General features: G+C 49.4%; 1 protein-coding gene across 8 annotated transcripts in view; it reads left to right on the forward strand.

Moving 5' to 3' along the window:
* PTPRT (protein tyrosine phosphatase receptor type T) overlaps window positions 1-16,128 on the forward strand; it is a 939,599-nt gene that overhangs the window by 874,664 nt on the left and 48,807 nt on the right. For all 8 annotated transcript variants that reach the window (XM_031433788.2, XM_031433792.2, XM_064475672.1 and 5 more), the window contains one exon: window positions 12,521-12,597. In XM_031433788.2, coding sequence (XP_031289648.2) covers window positions 12,521-12,597 — 77 coding nt within the window. The remainder of the gene's footprint in view (window positions 1-12,520; window positions 12,598-16,128) is intronic.

Consider the following 16,128-nt stretch of genomic DNA (forward strand, 5'->3'; position numbering starts at 1 on the left):
ATGTTTCCAGCCTTGGGTCCACTTGCTAAGCTCGGAGTTCTAGCTCAGCCTCCCTGACAGACCTGGCCCGGATGACAGCGCGTGGCTGATCTCAGCCAGAGGGAGTAGGCAGAGACCTGGGTCCAGGTGGTGTAGATGCAGGAACCCTCTGAAGGCTGGGTCTTGCCTGGGGTTGCCCACTCAAGAATCCCTCAGGTCGGGGAGAAGCCCCAGCCTCAAGGGTGTTCCCAGCAGGCCCTCTGTGCAAAATATTGTCTTGGCAGCAAGTTGGGGTGGGGAGCAAGGTTCTGCCCATGAATACCTAGGTGAGAGAATAATGCTATTTCAGGAAGGTGGAGTCCCAGGCAAGGACTGATGCTCAGATGGAACCAGAAACTCTGGCCTAAGTCTGAGGGTTTGGGAGGCAGCCAGCTCGGGGCTCAAAGGAGCCCAAGGTTACTCTGTTCACACAAAAGGCAGGGCTGAGCGCATCACGACTTCTGCCGGCCCCCACTGCTAGTGGGGGCAGGGCTCTCCGGTGAGTGCCTGCCGCTCAGGGCGTACCTGGGCACAGGTGTTTGGTGGCACTGTGCCCACAGGAGGAAAGCATGTTTTGTGTGGACCTGGGGGAGGCATGGAAGGACGTTGCCTTTTGCTCAGCAGTGAGCTTTAGCGTTCCTAGAGGCACCCCTAGGTGTGTGATTTGATGAAGGCAGTGTGGCGGAGCAGCTAGAGCCCTCTGGAGTCAGAATTCCTGGGCTTCTGTCCCAGCTGCAGGGTCCTGGGCAGTTTACCTGACCTCTCTGAGTTTCAGTTTTCTTGCCTTTGAAATGATGAAAAGAATAGAGATAGGATGGTTGAAAAAGGTACAGAAAACCTTTAGCACAGTACCTGGCCTGTTCCTCGTAGCCCTAGAGCTACTTTCTCAGGGTCGCTGCTGAGCGGTGTAGATCCACCATTCCTCCTTATTTTAAGTAAAATTTGCTGAATACCCACGTGGGGACATGGAATAAGCCAGGCTGGGGCATGGAGGCATCATCCGATGTCCATTTCGGAAGAATCACCAGGGCAGCTCTTTGGGAGGGTAGATTCGATTAGGAGAGACTGGAGGCAGAGGGACCCAGTTAGGAGACTACTGCAATGGTCCTAGCGAGGGACAAAGGCAGTGACAATGCTTGTCTGTGACTGTGCATGATATTTAGTGCTGGCAGGAGAGGGAGAGAGAGACTGCCGTGGAAGTGCAAACCACACACAGGTCACACACAAGGACGGTCACTTCCAAATATTGGTGAGCACAGCCGTCAAAGCAACATGAATACAGAGAGGGCAGAGTTGCCTCATACAAAATGCTGAGCACACATTCTGATTAGAACCAGAGTCTACAACAGCCTCTGTCTGCCGTGGTGCAGCCAACCTGGACCTTTTGACATCTCACCCATTGGGTATTAAGCATCCCTTGGTCTCAGTTCAGCCAAAAAGAAAGAAATCCTAGATAATGAATCATTTCCAGCACAGTTCAGTATTTTGTTTTGTTTTCTTTGTCTAGACATTGCCTAAGAAAAAGCTTGGAGGAAGAAAGCGTAAGATACAGGCAGCTTATAAGGAAGAAAGAGGCAGAAGTTTTAGCTTAGCTGTTTCCTGTGCTGATTTAGAAATCAGCTGTGAATGGTAGAACTAATCAGAGAACATTTATAATTTGTCTTTTGGAAGAGAGTAATGCAGACAGTGGGATTTCCTGCAAGTGAAGTGTTGGCAAGAGATGTTCAAACAATCAGGAAATGTGTGTTAAGACCTAGGATGCATGGGCCCTGTGCCAGGCACTGGGACACTCAGTCTCGGCTACCAGGGAGCCCACATTCTGGACACAAGTTCTGCTCGCTCTCACCATCCTCTGCTCCAGCAGCACGTGTGCCGTGGTGGTATGGTACCTCACCCTGAAATATCTGGTCCCTTGTCTGTTCCCCCATAGGGTGGTGAATTCAGATGGGGTCCACTAAATTATTGGCTGTAAGACCACGTGTGACCTGTCTAAACCTTAGTCTTCTCTCTGTAAAATGGGTACAATGATGAAATATTATAATAGAATATAATAATAGGAAAAAAAGAAAAAGGAAATACAGTAAAATACAGTAAAAAAAAAAAAAAAAATAGAATACAGTCAAGAGACCCTGCCTCCCTGAGAGACAAGGGTATCTGGGCTGGGCCAGGTGTCTGGTCCAAAGCCTGAGGGGCCAAGGATGAGAGTCCAAACTCTATCTTGCCGGACCTCCCGCTGCAAACCCTCTGTGCTCAGTCCCCTTGCCCAAGCCATCATCAGATCTCCCCTGGCCTCTGCCCTTCCTGGTTGTTCCACATCTAATCTGGCCCCCAAACTTAAACCTATCTGATCTCTGATAGAAGCCACAGAGACCTCCTCAAACTATGAATTGAATCATGTCACCATCTTCCAGAAGGCCTTTCAAATGGCTTCCTTCACTGTTGAGCCCTTCTTATCCAGAGGCCCTCAGCCACCTCTCCAGTCTCACTTCACACTGTGTCCTCTCCGTGAAGCCCCAGTGGCCCTTATTCAGGACCTTGAACTTCCCATGCTCATCCACGACACAGGGCCTTTGCACATTCCCGTCTCTCTATCAATGTGCCTTTCCCTCCTCTCTTTGCTCTGCTAAGTTCTACTCATTCTTCCAGTCTTAGTGTAGGCACCACTTCTCAGAGAATTCTGACCGTTCAAGTCTTGTCAAAACCCCCTGTTCACTCCGAGAGCACAGTGCATGTCTTCTCCTTAGTTCTCGTCATTGTTGTGACTTGAGAGGCACGTGGGTGACTATCTGTTGGCTGCCTGACCTCCTGACCAGGACAGATGCCCTGTGACAGGGCCCAGACTCTCTTGCGCTCCATGTCCCCGCACCTGGCACATGGCTGGTGCTCCGTAAACTGGACTACGTGTTGGAAAGCACAGACTCTCTGTAAGACCCTGAAGGACTGGAGCTGTGAGTTTCTCCCCCAAAATAGAGAGCACCCAGAAAGGACAGATGGAGGAAGGCTGGATCATGATGACACTAGGTACAGTGATATTCCAGTAAGGAAGGAACACTGAGCCTGAATGACGAGGGTGGAGCTGGGACGCGAGGGGAGAAGGGACACTCTTATCCCCTCTGGAAGCCACGTCTGAGAAGGCAGGATTCCGGGTGGCAGGAAGAACAGTGAAGGGGATTAGACTTCATTACAGAGGGGAAGAAGCTGCTGTCGGTGTCCTACCTCCACCCCATGGCCCCACCGCCTCCTCGTGCGGTAACAGCTGCTGGCATCTGGGGCCGAGACTAGAGTGAGGTGGGCAACATGCCCCGAGTGCACTGTCCAAGGGGCTGCTCACTGTCAGCTGTGGACCCTGCACCTGCCTGACTCTGAGAGCAAGCAATTCCTTAAAGTGTGTGCCCTGCGCCTCACTGGTTTCACCCAAGTCTTGCCCCATCTGCATCTCTTTGCCTGAGGACTGTCTCCAAAGCGGGGGCAGGATGCTCCAGTCTCTCTTGGACCATGAAGTAACCCAGCACCTCACCCCCACCTCTATACCTTTCTCCAGAGTTCCCATGGGGGGGTAGGCTGCAGCTTCCATGGTGATAATGGACTTGGAAACGCACCCTTTCTGGGCTGCCTTCTCTTGGCTGTCTCCCCCAACCCCCTACTCTCCTCCTGTTGTCCCCTTCTCTTCCTCTATAAACTGCTTGTGCTGGGATCCTCATCCTCTGGGGAAACCCAAACAGAAGCAGAGGGAATTCAGACACCTGATGACACCACCTTGATGGGTTTAAAGAAGCCAAAATCTCCTTTCTAATTGAAAGGTCAGTAATTCTGCAGCCAGCCCGGTCTGCTCTCAGTACTGAGAGGGGACAGTGCCAAGGAAACCAGTGCATCCAAAAGAGGTACAAGACATGGAGGGGAACCAAGAAAGGAAGAAAAAAGTCCTGGAATTGAAATGAAAAAAGGAAAAGAGAAACAGCCCCAGGAAGGGAAAGTGTCCCTGCCCGTGTGTGTGTCCCTCCCAGAGGCAAAGTCTGCCCTGGCTTGATAAATAGAAATATTCTTGGCACAAGAAGAAAACCGGGTGTGATTAGCATCTTAAGGAACCCAGAGCACTGGAGGCCAGAGTGGAGGACAAAGGCCCAGGCCAGGGAGAACAGAGAAGATTAAAGGGAAGAGGAGGAGGGAGGGCACTGCCTGCAAAGGAAACAATGGAAGAGAAACCTTGGCTCAATAAGCTCTTTCTTCCAAATGATTCTGTTTAGAATTTAGTAATAGGGATGGCGGGGTTTCCAGGGAGCAGAAATGGAAGGAAGTGAAAGGGAAGGAAATGAATGGGGGGGACAGAACAAAGAGTTCTTTACTTTTAAGTAGCTCTGGGGCGTGGACTGTGGACAAGGGGCAATCTCAGGACTACCCGAGCATCCCCCACGTGGAAGTTTGAGAGGGTGCTTCCTGGAAGGAATTTACTCCAAGGAGAGGAAGTGATCTCAGGGGTGGCAGATTTTATCAAATGAGGCTCCCCTTCTGGAATCTGTCAGAGTCCCAGCAGGAAACAGACGGGGCTTTCAAATAGGGTGATTTGAGGATCATTTAATCAAGTGATTTTTTTTTTTTCAAAGATGTGAGCTGGGTGTAGGGAGACTGTAGGGAATAGTGCGGTCCCCTGGGGCTACGTGCTACACTCGGGTTGCAGAAGATTCAGTTAGAAGAGGTTCCCAGGACTCCGGAGAAAGATGGCCTGCCTGGAGGTGTGACCTTTAGTGGCACTGCAGCCAGCCCGCGGTGGCCCCAACAGAGGGAGCTGCAGGAATAAGCACCTCGATGGCACCCTCCCACCTCAGCCAGTCTGCTGCCTGTGCTTTGCTTTGGCTACACCCAGCCACAGCCAGAGGACAGGGACTGTAGACAGAGTCCAGTGGTTCTCAAAGTGTGGTCCCTGGAGCTCCTGGGAACTTGTTACAAAGGCTTATTATTGGGTCCCACCCAAGAGCTACCAAATCACACATTCTCGGCAGGGGTAGGGGTGGGGGGGGGGGGTGAGCAGCAATCTGTTTTTAAGCCCAGGATCATCTCCCAAATCAAGTCCTACAGTAAGTTCTGGTCGCAGTGTCTACCCCTGGAGGCAGCCAAATAAGAACCCTCCCTCCTTCCTCAGAAGGTCCCCTTAGTGGGCCGTGGGCTGGACGGCCTGCTTAGGATGAATCCATACATTCCACATCATATGGGCCACTGCCCCTCTAACTTTCTCTCAGCACTCTGCCGCTCTGTTTAAGCCCCCTCTCCGACCCCAAAGCTTTCGTCTCCTGGAGCAGCTCCTCACAGGGCCCTGCAGAAAGGAGCATGGAACTGGCAGAACAAGGAGGTGCACAGAATGTCGGGCTGTTTCCCTGTCATACCCGGGCCACCCTCGCTTGATAATGCTAATTCAATCAAGATTGAATGTGCAGACCTTTAGCTTCAATGGGATGCCCAGGCAGTCTCGGCAGAATTACCTGCCTCCTCCCTCTCCACTCGCACAAGATGATGGCATTAACATTTCCAATACTTCTAGGAAATGATTTTTCAGCTCCACAATTCATTGTAATGAGTCAAATCTCTTTTCTCTGAAAAATTGCTCCTTTTCTTTACCCTGCCCAGAAGACAGGAAGAAAGAACATCCCTGTATCCAAATCATAGTCTCTTCCCAGCCCCACCTCTCCGAGGTGATTCTCTCTTTAAGTGGATGTGACTGGAGAAGACTGACTTATTGGATTACCTTTGATGATGACGGAAGGGAGGAGAAATTGTGGTTTGTTCTGAGATTAGAGCTGTGCATGGGAGGAAACTGAGCCCTCTCCTCTGGCCGGGGACTGGAGGACACAATGGGATGGGACAGTGTCCGAGTCAGAACTGGCATGCAAGGCGTGTGGAGGCAGTGGGGCTTGGGATTCCAAGAGGGATAGGACCCTGCCACCCTATAAGGAAGCTCTCAACCTGACACCTTCCCCTAAGTTGTAAAACTTCTTAGAGCCCTGATTTTCTCATCCATAAAATGGGTTACTATGAGAATTAAATGGCATCGCACCCATAGAATAGTGCCTGGAACATCTTACGCACTCCACAAAGATAAATTTCTGTGCCTAACACCAGACACAGGTGGGTCTCTAGTCTCATGGCCCAATTCCAGTAAGATCTTTTGATCTTTCCCAAGGCAAAGTGAAGTGACTAGCCCAAGCACTTCTATGCTGAATAACTGAACATCGGTCTGTACATTCGAACTTGAGTCTGCATGTCAGAATCTCCCAGAGGGCTTGTTGAAATACAGATTGTTGGGCCTCGCTTCAGAGTGTCTGATTCAGCAGGTCTGGGCAAGGACTCAAGTGATTGCATTTCTAACACGTTCCCAGATGTCACTGAAGCTATTGGCCAAGGGACTACACTTTGAAAACCACTAGTCTAGAATAACAATAAAACTGAATTTACATTTTTGCATTGATTTCTTATCCTACACTAGGTGCTTTCATATCTTACCACTTTTAATCCTTGCAACAAGTCTGCAAAGGTAGATAGAGTTTTGATGTTATAGTTGGGTAAACTGAGGCTCGGGAAGCTAAGTCAGTTGCCCCAGGTGACAGACCTCAGGTCTGCCTTCAGAGCCTACCCAACCCCTTACCACTCTCCTGCAAAAGGCAGCAGTTAGCTGCCAATCTTGGGACAGCACAGGCTGGATCTGCAGATGGGGTAAGAGGTCAGCGGTGGGAAGAGGAAGAATTTGAGCACAGGATCCAAGCACACTATGCGACCCTTGTGCAGAGGAAAGAGCCTTGGGTCCCAGACCAGGTTATAAAATCAATTGTATGGCTAAAAGCAAGGGGCCCTGCCCTTTTCTGGTTCTCAGCCTTTCGGACACAAATATGAACTCATTTATTGAACCCCTGCTAGGTGCCACACACTCAGAAAATGTGAAGCATTGTGGGGTCTGGTCAGGCCTTGTTCTCTGTCAGTGGTGTCCCGAGGCTGATTCCTACCAGCCTGCAAGAGCTGATGGTTAAATTTTCAGGAATTTTGTGGGCTCCTTGATGCCATGTTGGTAGTGTGAAATCAGCCATGGCGGAAGTATTTATATCACAGGGATCAGCAGATGTTACAGATCAGGGCCCTTTTTCTTCCGGAGAGCTTTTACCAACATACCACTGGGCTTTGTCCTGAAACTACAAGGAACGGATTCCAGAGGGACAATGCTTCTGTTCCCCTAGACTTGTGTTCGGGGGCGTTCTCTGGGTCTGCACGTCTTTGCAGTTTTGTCTCCCCTCTGCCTGTGGCCACTAGTCCTCTCCTCCCCCCAAGCCAATGTCTGCCCCTCTCCCTCCTCAGCTGAGAGCCAGGTGGAGCCAGGCTCCTGCGCCTTCCTCTTACCTCACCTCAGAGGAGTTTGCATCTCCTCTGTGTGACTCCCCGCCCTGTCTTGAATATCAAACAGAGAGTAAAGGATTAGCTGTTTCTCAAGCTTGCAAAATGTAGATAGAGCATAATGAGCATGCCAGGCTGCTTGTAAATTACTTTGTATAAACTCCTTCACATCGCCCGCTGCCCCGTCTCTCTCCATGTGCATGTGGATAAACACAATTCTTTATCCTTCTAATTATATAAAGGTAGAAGAAGAGGAGGACACAGAATAATATTCTGGTGGACCTGTAGCCTGAATTCTGCCCTTCGTTGAATACACACAATAGATCTTTGCCTCTGCAGAAGGATGGATTTACATTTTGCACAGAAGGGCAAATGGGAAGCACTAAGTTTCTAACCGTCTCAGCCCTCAGCTCACTGCCTGCCTCACATCCAGCCCAGAGCCACCATTTATTAAGCACCTGCTGCATACCAGGCACTGTCCTCACACTTTTTTTAAAGAGTAGTTTTAGGTTCAGAAACATTGAGCAGAATGTCCAGAGAGTTCCCGTAGACCCCTACTCACATTCAGTTCCCCTATTATTAACGTCTTGCTTCAGCGTGATACGTTTATTACAACGGATAGGCCGGTGCTGCTCCATTAGTGTTAGCTAAAGTCCACATTGGCATCCACTCAGTGTTGTGCAGTTCTGGAGGATTTTTTAATGACATGTATCCACCGTTACAGTATCCTATGGAAGTTTCACTGCCCTAAACTCCCTTGTGCTCCCCCTCTTCATCCCTCCCGCTCCACATCCTCGGCAACCACTGATCTTTTTCCTGCCTCCACAATTTTGCCTTTTCTACAATGCCACAGGGTTGGAATCATACACTATGAAGTCTTTCAGACTGCCTTTTTTTCACTTAGCAGTATGCATTCATGTTTCCTCCATGCCTTTTCATGGCTTGAGAACTCATTTCTTTATATTCCCAAAGAATATTCCATTTTATGGATGTACCACAACTTGTTTATCCATTCACCTGTTGAAGAACGTCTTGGTTCTTTTTAAGTTTTGGCAATTGTTAGTAGAGTTGCTATGAACATTCATGTGTAGGTTTTTTTGTGGACATAAATTTCAACTCATTTGGGTAAATACCAGAGACAGCAATTGCTGGATCATATGATAAAAGGATGTTTCATTTTGGAAGAAATTGCCAGATTGTCTTCCAAAGTGGCTGGACCATTTGGCTTTCCCATCGGCAATGAATGAGGATTCCCGTTGCTCCACATACTTGCCAGCATTTGGTCTTGTCAGTGTTCCGGATTTTGGCCGTTCTATTTGATGTGTAGTGGTGTCTTCTTCTTGTTTTAATTTGCAGCTCCCTAATGACATATGATATTGAACATCTTTTCATATGCTTATTTGCCATCTGTGTATCTTTTTTGGTGAGGTGTCTGTTCAGATCTTTTGCCCATTTTTTTAATTGGATTGTTCTCTTATTGTTGCATTTTCAGAGTTCTTTATATACTGTGCATACCAAGTCCTTTATCAGATATGTGGTTTTCAAATACTTTCTCCCAGTCTGTGGCTTGTCTTTTCATTCTCTTAATGTCCTCACCCCTTTCATGCCTACGTTTTCTCGTTTAATCCTCCCAACATTTTGTGAACTATGTAGTACTGAGCTATACAGCATTTTGCTAAGGAACCCAAGGCTAAGAGAGATCAGTTGACTTGCTAAGTGATGGAGCTAAGCGTCGAACCCAGATCTGACCTATAGCTTCAGACCTCACATCACCAGAATATCCTACTTGCCGCAGGTTATCCCATATGGGAATAACTCCTGAGCATTTTGTACTAAAGTACCTCTCGCAGTCTCAGGGAATAGTCTCTACTGGGATGCCCTGCAGATCCCATCATGGTGACTTGCATCTAAGTGCCTGAACAGAGCATAGAACGTCTTCTACGATCTAACCCCCGCCGTCTCCTCTGCCTCTTCCCCCGCTGCTGGTCCCCTCCCACTCCATGTGCACAAGATGGGAAACTGTTTGCAGCTCCTCCAGGGTCTTTGCTCTTCTAAGATCTATGCTGTCACTTCTGCTGTTCTCTCTGATGGAAAGACCCTTCCTCTCTGTCCAGTGGTCAATTCCTCATTCACATATCACGTCACGAAGCCCTCTATTCCCCACTGTCTAGACCTTGAAATTCCACTTCTGTGTACAGTCTGCCTCCTTCACTATGCTGACAAGCCTTCTGAGCACTTTAAGAACACCTGCTCCATCCCTTCAACAAGCCTGTACACAGTAGGTGCTCAGGGCATGTGTTCTTAATGAACGGATGAAGGGGTGATGCTGGCAGAGGCCATTATCTGATGGTAAGAGGCACCTCTCATCTTTAAGAATACTTAACTAAAATAAATAAGTTTGTTTCTTTTTGTTTCCTTAGTTAATCATGTTTGCTTTCAGATTTTAAATTTCATTTTTTATTAAAGGAATTCCCTTTCAACATTTTAAGCCAGTACCTCTGTTTCTGATGCTAGAGACCCCAGGGGCAAGCATAACAATAAATAAAAGAAATTTTTGAATCAATAAGTTATTAGTGAGACCAATGAGTGAAAACACATTATGCACTTTCACTTTTTTGCGGCTTACAGTTTTTGTAACCTGCTGGTAACAAGGCTGACGAGTCTGAGCAGCTCAGAGTCAGATGCGAGGCCTTGTGTGCATGCCTGCTTGGTGGACGTCCCCCAGAAAGTTCCACTGTCTGGGGCTAGAAGACCGCAGGAGCTGGGGACCAGCTATTTGCACAGACTCCAGGAGTAGTGCTTGGGAGATGCTAGAAGTCCAAGGACAGCACATCACGTGAATGGAGCGGGGGAATCAGGGTCACATTGTCCTGGGATAGAATCCCAGCTCTGTCGCTTGCAGGCCGGGTGACCTTGGAAACTTGCTTAACCTCTCAGAGCCCCAGGATCTTCATCTGTGAAATGGGAAGAATAAAAATACTACATCATCATGGTATGATTATAATGATCTACAGAGCTCTTTGGAGGAATAAGGGATGGAGTGAGGTGATGTAAAGCCTCTGGTGTCTACCATGAATTCCATGAAGATTAGCTTCAGACTCCTTCCCCACCTCATACCCCAGCACCCACCCACCAGAAGGGCTGACTTAGACCTTCCACCTACTCCTTCTGGTTGCCTCCACTGAACTCTTCCCCACGGAGAGTAAGAAAAGTGGCATCCAGCATAACTCAGAATCTAACACAGTGCCTGGCTCAGTGGGTAGTTTGAATTAATTACTTGGTTCAGTAATTAATGGATATGGGGCAGTTTCCTGTCCATCCTTGGACCCATTCCTTGCCTTCTCCTGCTCCACCTTCCGCCATAGGGAACTGACCCCTGCAGGTTGCACTTCTCAGTCTCTCTTGTCAGCTGGCTTCTGGCTGGGTTTGGCCAATAATATGCATTGGTAGGGGATCGGAAGGCAGGAGAAAAGAAGCCAGGGTATTTCTGCCCCTCTGTCCTGATTGATCACGCACTTCTTTAGCAGTGAGGGAGACTCTTCCTTCCCCCAGCTCCCACCAGAGAGGCCCACTGCAGCACCAGTTTCCACAGGTGGCCCCCGCTCCTGAGCTCTGATACCCTCGCTTCCTCCCTCTCTCCCATGGTCCCTGGGGAGGCAGTGTCTTCTTGTTGGTGTTTATCTCTGTAGAGTTACTTCACCCTCCTCTATTTGGCCTCTCAGCTCTTCCACCACCCAGGTAAGCACTTCTCTGTCATTAATTCCCTCTGCTGTGTACCCTTGAAGTGCTTTCTAGTATCCTGCTTAAAAAAGACCCCTCTTGGGAATCAGGAGTATCTGATCAGAGTTAAGAGAACCCCACTCTGCCAGGCTCCACCATCCCCTGGCCATGTGGCCAGTCAGTCCTTGGGAGCCTCAGTGTCCTCATTTGTAACCAAGGTTAACAGCACCCAACCTGCTTCTCTCCCAGGATCACTGTGAGAGTCCAATGAGATAATGCATTCCTATATTCACAGAGTGCTTACTGAGCACCTGCCTCATGTGGGTGCAGACGATGGAACAGGGAACAAGACAGATGATGTCCCTGTTCTTGGGGGATTCCAGCTAGTAGTAGTCGAGGTGCTTATAAACTGCCAAATTCTGGATGTGTTAACAGGATGAGCTGACCCAACTGCCTTGGTCCCCATAGACCCTCAGGGATACCCAGAGTTCTCCAGTCCTGCCCTAGAATAAAGTGGACTGGCCAGTGGATGCAGTGACATGCGGTAACAGCCAGCTGAGCCCTTCCCCGCACCAGTGCCAACCTGGGTGTTCTGTTTGCGTGTGTCTGTTAGCGTGTCAGAGCTCACTTTAATTAATTGTAAAGGATTAGCCTGATCCTTCAGCTGTACTAGGTGGTTTTTCTTTTTGTAATGGTTTTTATTTGGTGTTACTTGAAGCAAGCGTGCCATTGACTAAAGCCTGCAAATCTTGTTTATGCCTAGATTGTGTTTGGAGTGGTATTCTCCATGATACGATTTTTAGCTATTGATGACCTCTTTTATAATAATTTAGTCAGCTTCACTTGAATGATAGTATTGATAACAACATGTAGCCAACAATCTATTTGCAACAGTACTCCAAGAGGAAAAAGGAAAGCAGTATGTGCACACGTGGAAAATAGGTAAATTTGCTGGTTTTAAGCAGGCATGAAAATAGAGCGTATTAATTCTGATCCAACACTTCTCATTTCCCTGGGTGTTTCCATGTGGTCTCTCCTGCATTGTCCTCTGGAGAAGGTATTTCTATCCCCATTTTAATGACAAAATCACTGCTATGTAAAGAAGTAGATGACTCTCCCTGGTAGGTAATGACAGCATAAAAATCCGAAGGTCAGGAGGGAAAAAGAGAAGAGACGTAGACAGGTCCTTTTTGAAGCATAGTGATCTCCCGGAACCTCAGCTTCCTCATCTGTAAATGGTGATAAAACCTGAGGGGGTTGGTAGGAGTTGAACAGGAGAGCGTGTGTGTCAGTAGCATGGTGCCCGGTTTGCAGCAACTGAGAAGTGGTAGCTCGGAAGCAGGGCAGGGCCGGCTCCTCACCCACAAGCCTCTTATCACCCAGCCCCTTGTTTTCTGCTCTCTTGCTGCAGATGACCATTCTCGAGTGAGGCTGCTGGTGCTGGATGGAGACCCACACTCCGACTACATCAACGCCAACTACATTGATGTAAGGGTCTCTGTGGGCCTGGGATGCAGGGCTCCGGGGTTGGCTGCGGCTGGCTCAAGGTCTGGGCCTGTCCCAATTTGCTCCCCTGGAAAGTGGCGCTCCCAGAACACATCCAGGGAGTCTGGCTCTTGCCTGATTTGTGTAATTAGTTCTAACCCAAGTTGATTACCCATCTAAAGCTGCATCCTCTTTCAGGCTGGCTGGGGTAGCCTGCTCTGCAGGACCCCAGGACTGTCAGTCTTATTCATTCACCCATTGATTCATTTGTGTGTGTGTCTGTTTACCCATTCATTCATTCCTTTGAAGGTACGGCCATTTATGCAACAAAAACTTGAGAGTTCCTCCTGTATGTTAGGTGCTATGGGAACCATAATGCTAAAACTGCCATGGTCTCTACCCTCTATAACCTTAGCAGGAAGATAAGCCACACACATCAATAATTCCAGGGCAAACTAGAAAGTGGTGAGTGTCATAAGTTCAGATAAAATGCTCCAGGGATTCAGAGCGCGGTGGGGGGAAGTCACTCTTCCATCAGGAATGCAAAGTGTGATGTGGAGCAAAACTTCAAGCGCAGGTAGAATTTAAAATCAAAGAGGAGGAAGACGAGCCTCTGGCCAAAGAACAGCACAAGCCGAGATGCAGCACGGGGTGCCGAGCTGCTCAGTTTGAGGGGAGCAGAGCCTCTGTAATGGGAATAGTGGAAAATGAGGTTGGAGCTGGATCACTGATAGTTTTGATCAAAAGTAGGAAGTCAGGCTTTATTTTGCAGGCAAGAGAAAGCTATTAAAAGTTTTGATCAAGGAGGCGAACGGTTCAGAGCTGAGCTTTGGGATGGTTTATCTATTACCAACGGTAAGAAAGAGGAGAGAGAAGGATTAAGACCCCCAATTAGGAAAGGGGCTGCTATGGTGTTCCAGAGAACACGGAGGAAGGGACTAAATACGCCAGGAGCCGAGAACGGCTGTACATGGAAGTGAGAGCATGTGCACAAGTGGAGCATGGCCGCTGGGACCAGAGAGCTGTCCCAGCACGGCCCGTGCAAGCCAGGCTCCGCAGGACCTCAGCTCAGAGCCCAAGGACCTTGACGGAAGGCTCAGAGATCTGCCTTGGTCCACTTGACCTCTAAGCGTTTTTATAGACAAGCGGTAAGATACTGTGGCATGCTTTTGAATTCCCCCTAATCTAGGCTGAGCCAGATGACTCATCGATTCAACAAATATTTATTGGGCCTTGTGTTAGGCATTTGCCTGTTTGCCCTCAGATCCATTCCTTATCCCTTGTCCTTCCCCATTCTGTTTTGTGTTGCTGGTATGATTTGGGGCGGGGGATGGAACGCAGGGAGGAGAGCAAGCTGACCCCTTCAAGGAAGGTGTGATGGGAGGTTGGAAGGTGAAAGGAAGGGAGGAGCCATTGTGTTTCTCCTCCTCTCTTGTCTCCTGGGATGGCAGCCCCAGCAGTGGCTACATCCTGTCTGTGACTCTGGCTTCCATCAGGCAGGACCACCGGAGTTCCAGCCTCGACAAGGTGGCCCCAGCTCTGGGACTCTGGCAGCTTCTTGTCTCCCATTATCCACTGGGTCTAGGGGTGACTGCAGCCCCCTGCTATTGCTGATCTCTGGGTGGCCCCACCGTTCCCTGTTTCGCATCTCAGCTCCTCCATCACCTGTATAACCAACCGCCTATCCTGAATTCCCTCCGTCTGAAACACCTAGAGTGGTTTCTAGTTCCCTGGACCCTGGCTGACAACCTACATGTGGTCAGGAACTTGGAGGAGTCTTCAGTGGGGGTCAAAATAGACACAGCCTCAGTCACCAGGGCCCTTCCAGTAAAGTCCACAAGGAGATGGCCAGCTCTGAGCAGCCTAGTTCCAGCCTGGAGAAAGCGCTCGAATCCTTCACCCATCACACCTTCACCCTTTCCCTCATGCATCTGGTGCTCATTTCCCAGACACTGAGCAGCTCCGCCACAGTGTGCTGGAAACACAGACCTTAAAAGGGACTCAGGTCTGGTAGGGGAGTCAGATAAGAAGAGACCCTCGAAGAGCAGGGGCTATGGGAACATAAAGGAAAATCAAAGTCTTGAGGTGGGAATGGGGTGCTCAGTGAAGCCTTCCTGGAGGAGGTGACATGGTGCATGCCTTAGCCAATGAGTGAAAGTCAGCCAGGCAAGAAGGACCCATAGAGCCTAAGAATTATGGATCGCCTCTAGTGTACCAGCATTACCTTAACTAGTACCACAACTCACAAAGTAAATGCCAATGACTGCCCATTTCCAGATGAGTAACCTGGGGCTCTCAAGGTTAGGTAAATTCTCCCGGATCACACTGCTAGGATGTAAAGAGGAGGGAGCAGGAGTCTGAGTCAGCGGGGCCTGCCCCACTGTGCCCTGCTGGCTTTCTGGTGTTAGTAACAACAGTAAAGCAATGACAACAGCCGTGGCTCTGACTGAGTCACTCTTGGGCCTTTGATGGGTGGTTTTAGATGAATCTGTTTATCGATACCCCCCTATAGCCCTCCAGGGTAGGTAACCACCCCCATTTTCCAGATAGGGAAGCTGAGGTTTAAAGAGATTGCAAAGCTTGTCCGAGACTTTGCTCAGGATCATACAGCTAGAATCTAGTTCTCTGCCCACCCAGGACACACCGCAGCCTTCTCCCCCTCTCTCTAAGAAGAAGGTCGTGCAGACAGGCCGGACGGCACTAGCTTTATGATCTCAGGTAAATTATGTGCTCGTTCTGATGTCTGTAAAACGGGAGAATGCCACACCACAAGGATGTGACAACTGATGTAAAGTATCTGGTTGTTCTACTGGGAAACAGAGGCTCACTCAGAGGGAGTTTAATAAGGGTAGGAACAGGATTAAGGGAAACTAACAACAAGGAGGTAGGGGTGCAGTAGCCCCAGGCTGGAGGCAGCAGGGAGCTCCAGGCTTAGGGAGGGGGAGGGCACTGCAAGGAGAGGGCCGCCTGTGAGGAGCCTGTGATGGAGAGTCAAAACCAACCCGTGGCCACCAGACAGGGAGAGACCTAAAAGAACATGCACTCCAACCTCCCCTTGGCCTCTGAGCTCCTGCCGCTGCTCCCCGTTGACCAAACCCAACCAGCAGCCAGAGGACACAGGGCCCAGGCTGTAGTCCATGCAGGTGAGCCTCCCGCGGGCACTGAGCGGAGCCCAAAAGGCAACAGAGAGTAAATGGAGGGACAGGAAGGCACCAAGCACAAGCACCTTCAGGCACCGTGTTATCCATGCAGTTTGGAGGACAGGGGAATCACATCAGGGTGAACCTACTATATACTCCAGCAAGGGCAAAACTCCTGGGGTCTCTGTGCGGATTCCTGGCAAGTCGCAGCCTAGGTAGCTGTCCATGGCTCACCTCTGTGCCCAGGTTCCCACCCGGCACTCCAAAGGGCCACCTGCCCGCACTAGAATCATTTTTCCATAGTTGGATCGTGACGATCCATTAAAACGACTCCATTTGGATAATGAGCTGGATGGGGCCAGCCCTGTCTACGCCTCCAGAGGCCCTGGTTCTG

This window comes from Camelus dromedarius, chromosome 18 (assembly GCF_036321535.1).
Source record: "Camelus dromedarius isolate mCamDro1 chromosome 18, mCamDro1.pat, whole genome shotgun sequence".
NCBI classification, from domain to species: domain Eukaryota; kingdom Metazoa; phylum Chordata; class Mammalia; order Artiodactyla; family Camelidae; genus Camelus; species Camelus dromedarius.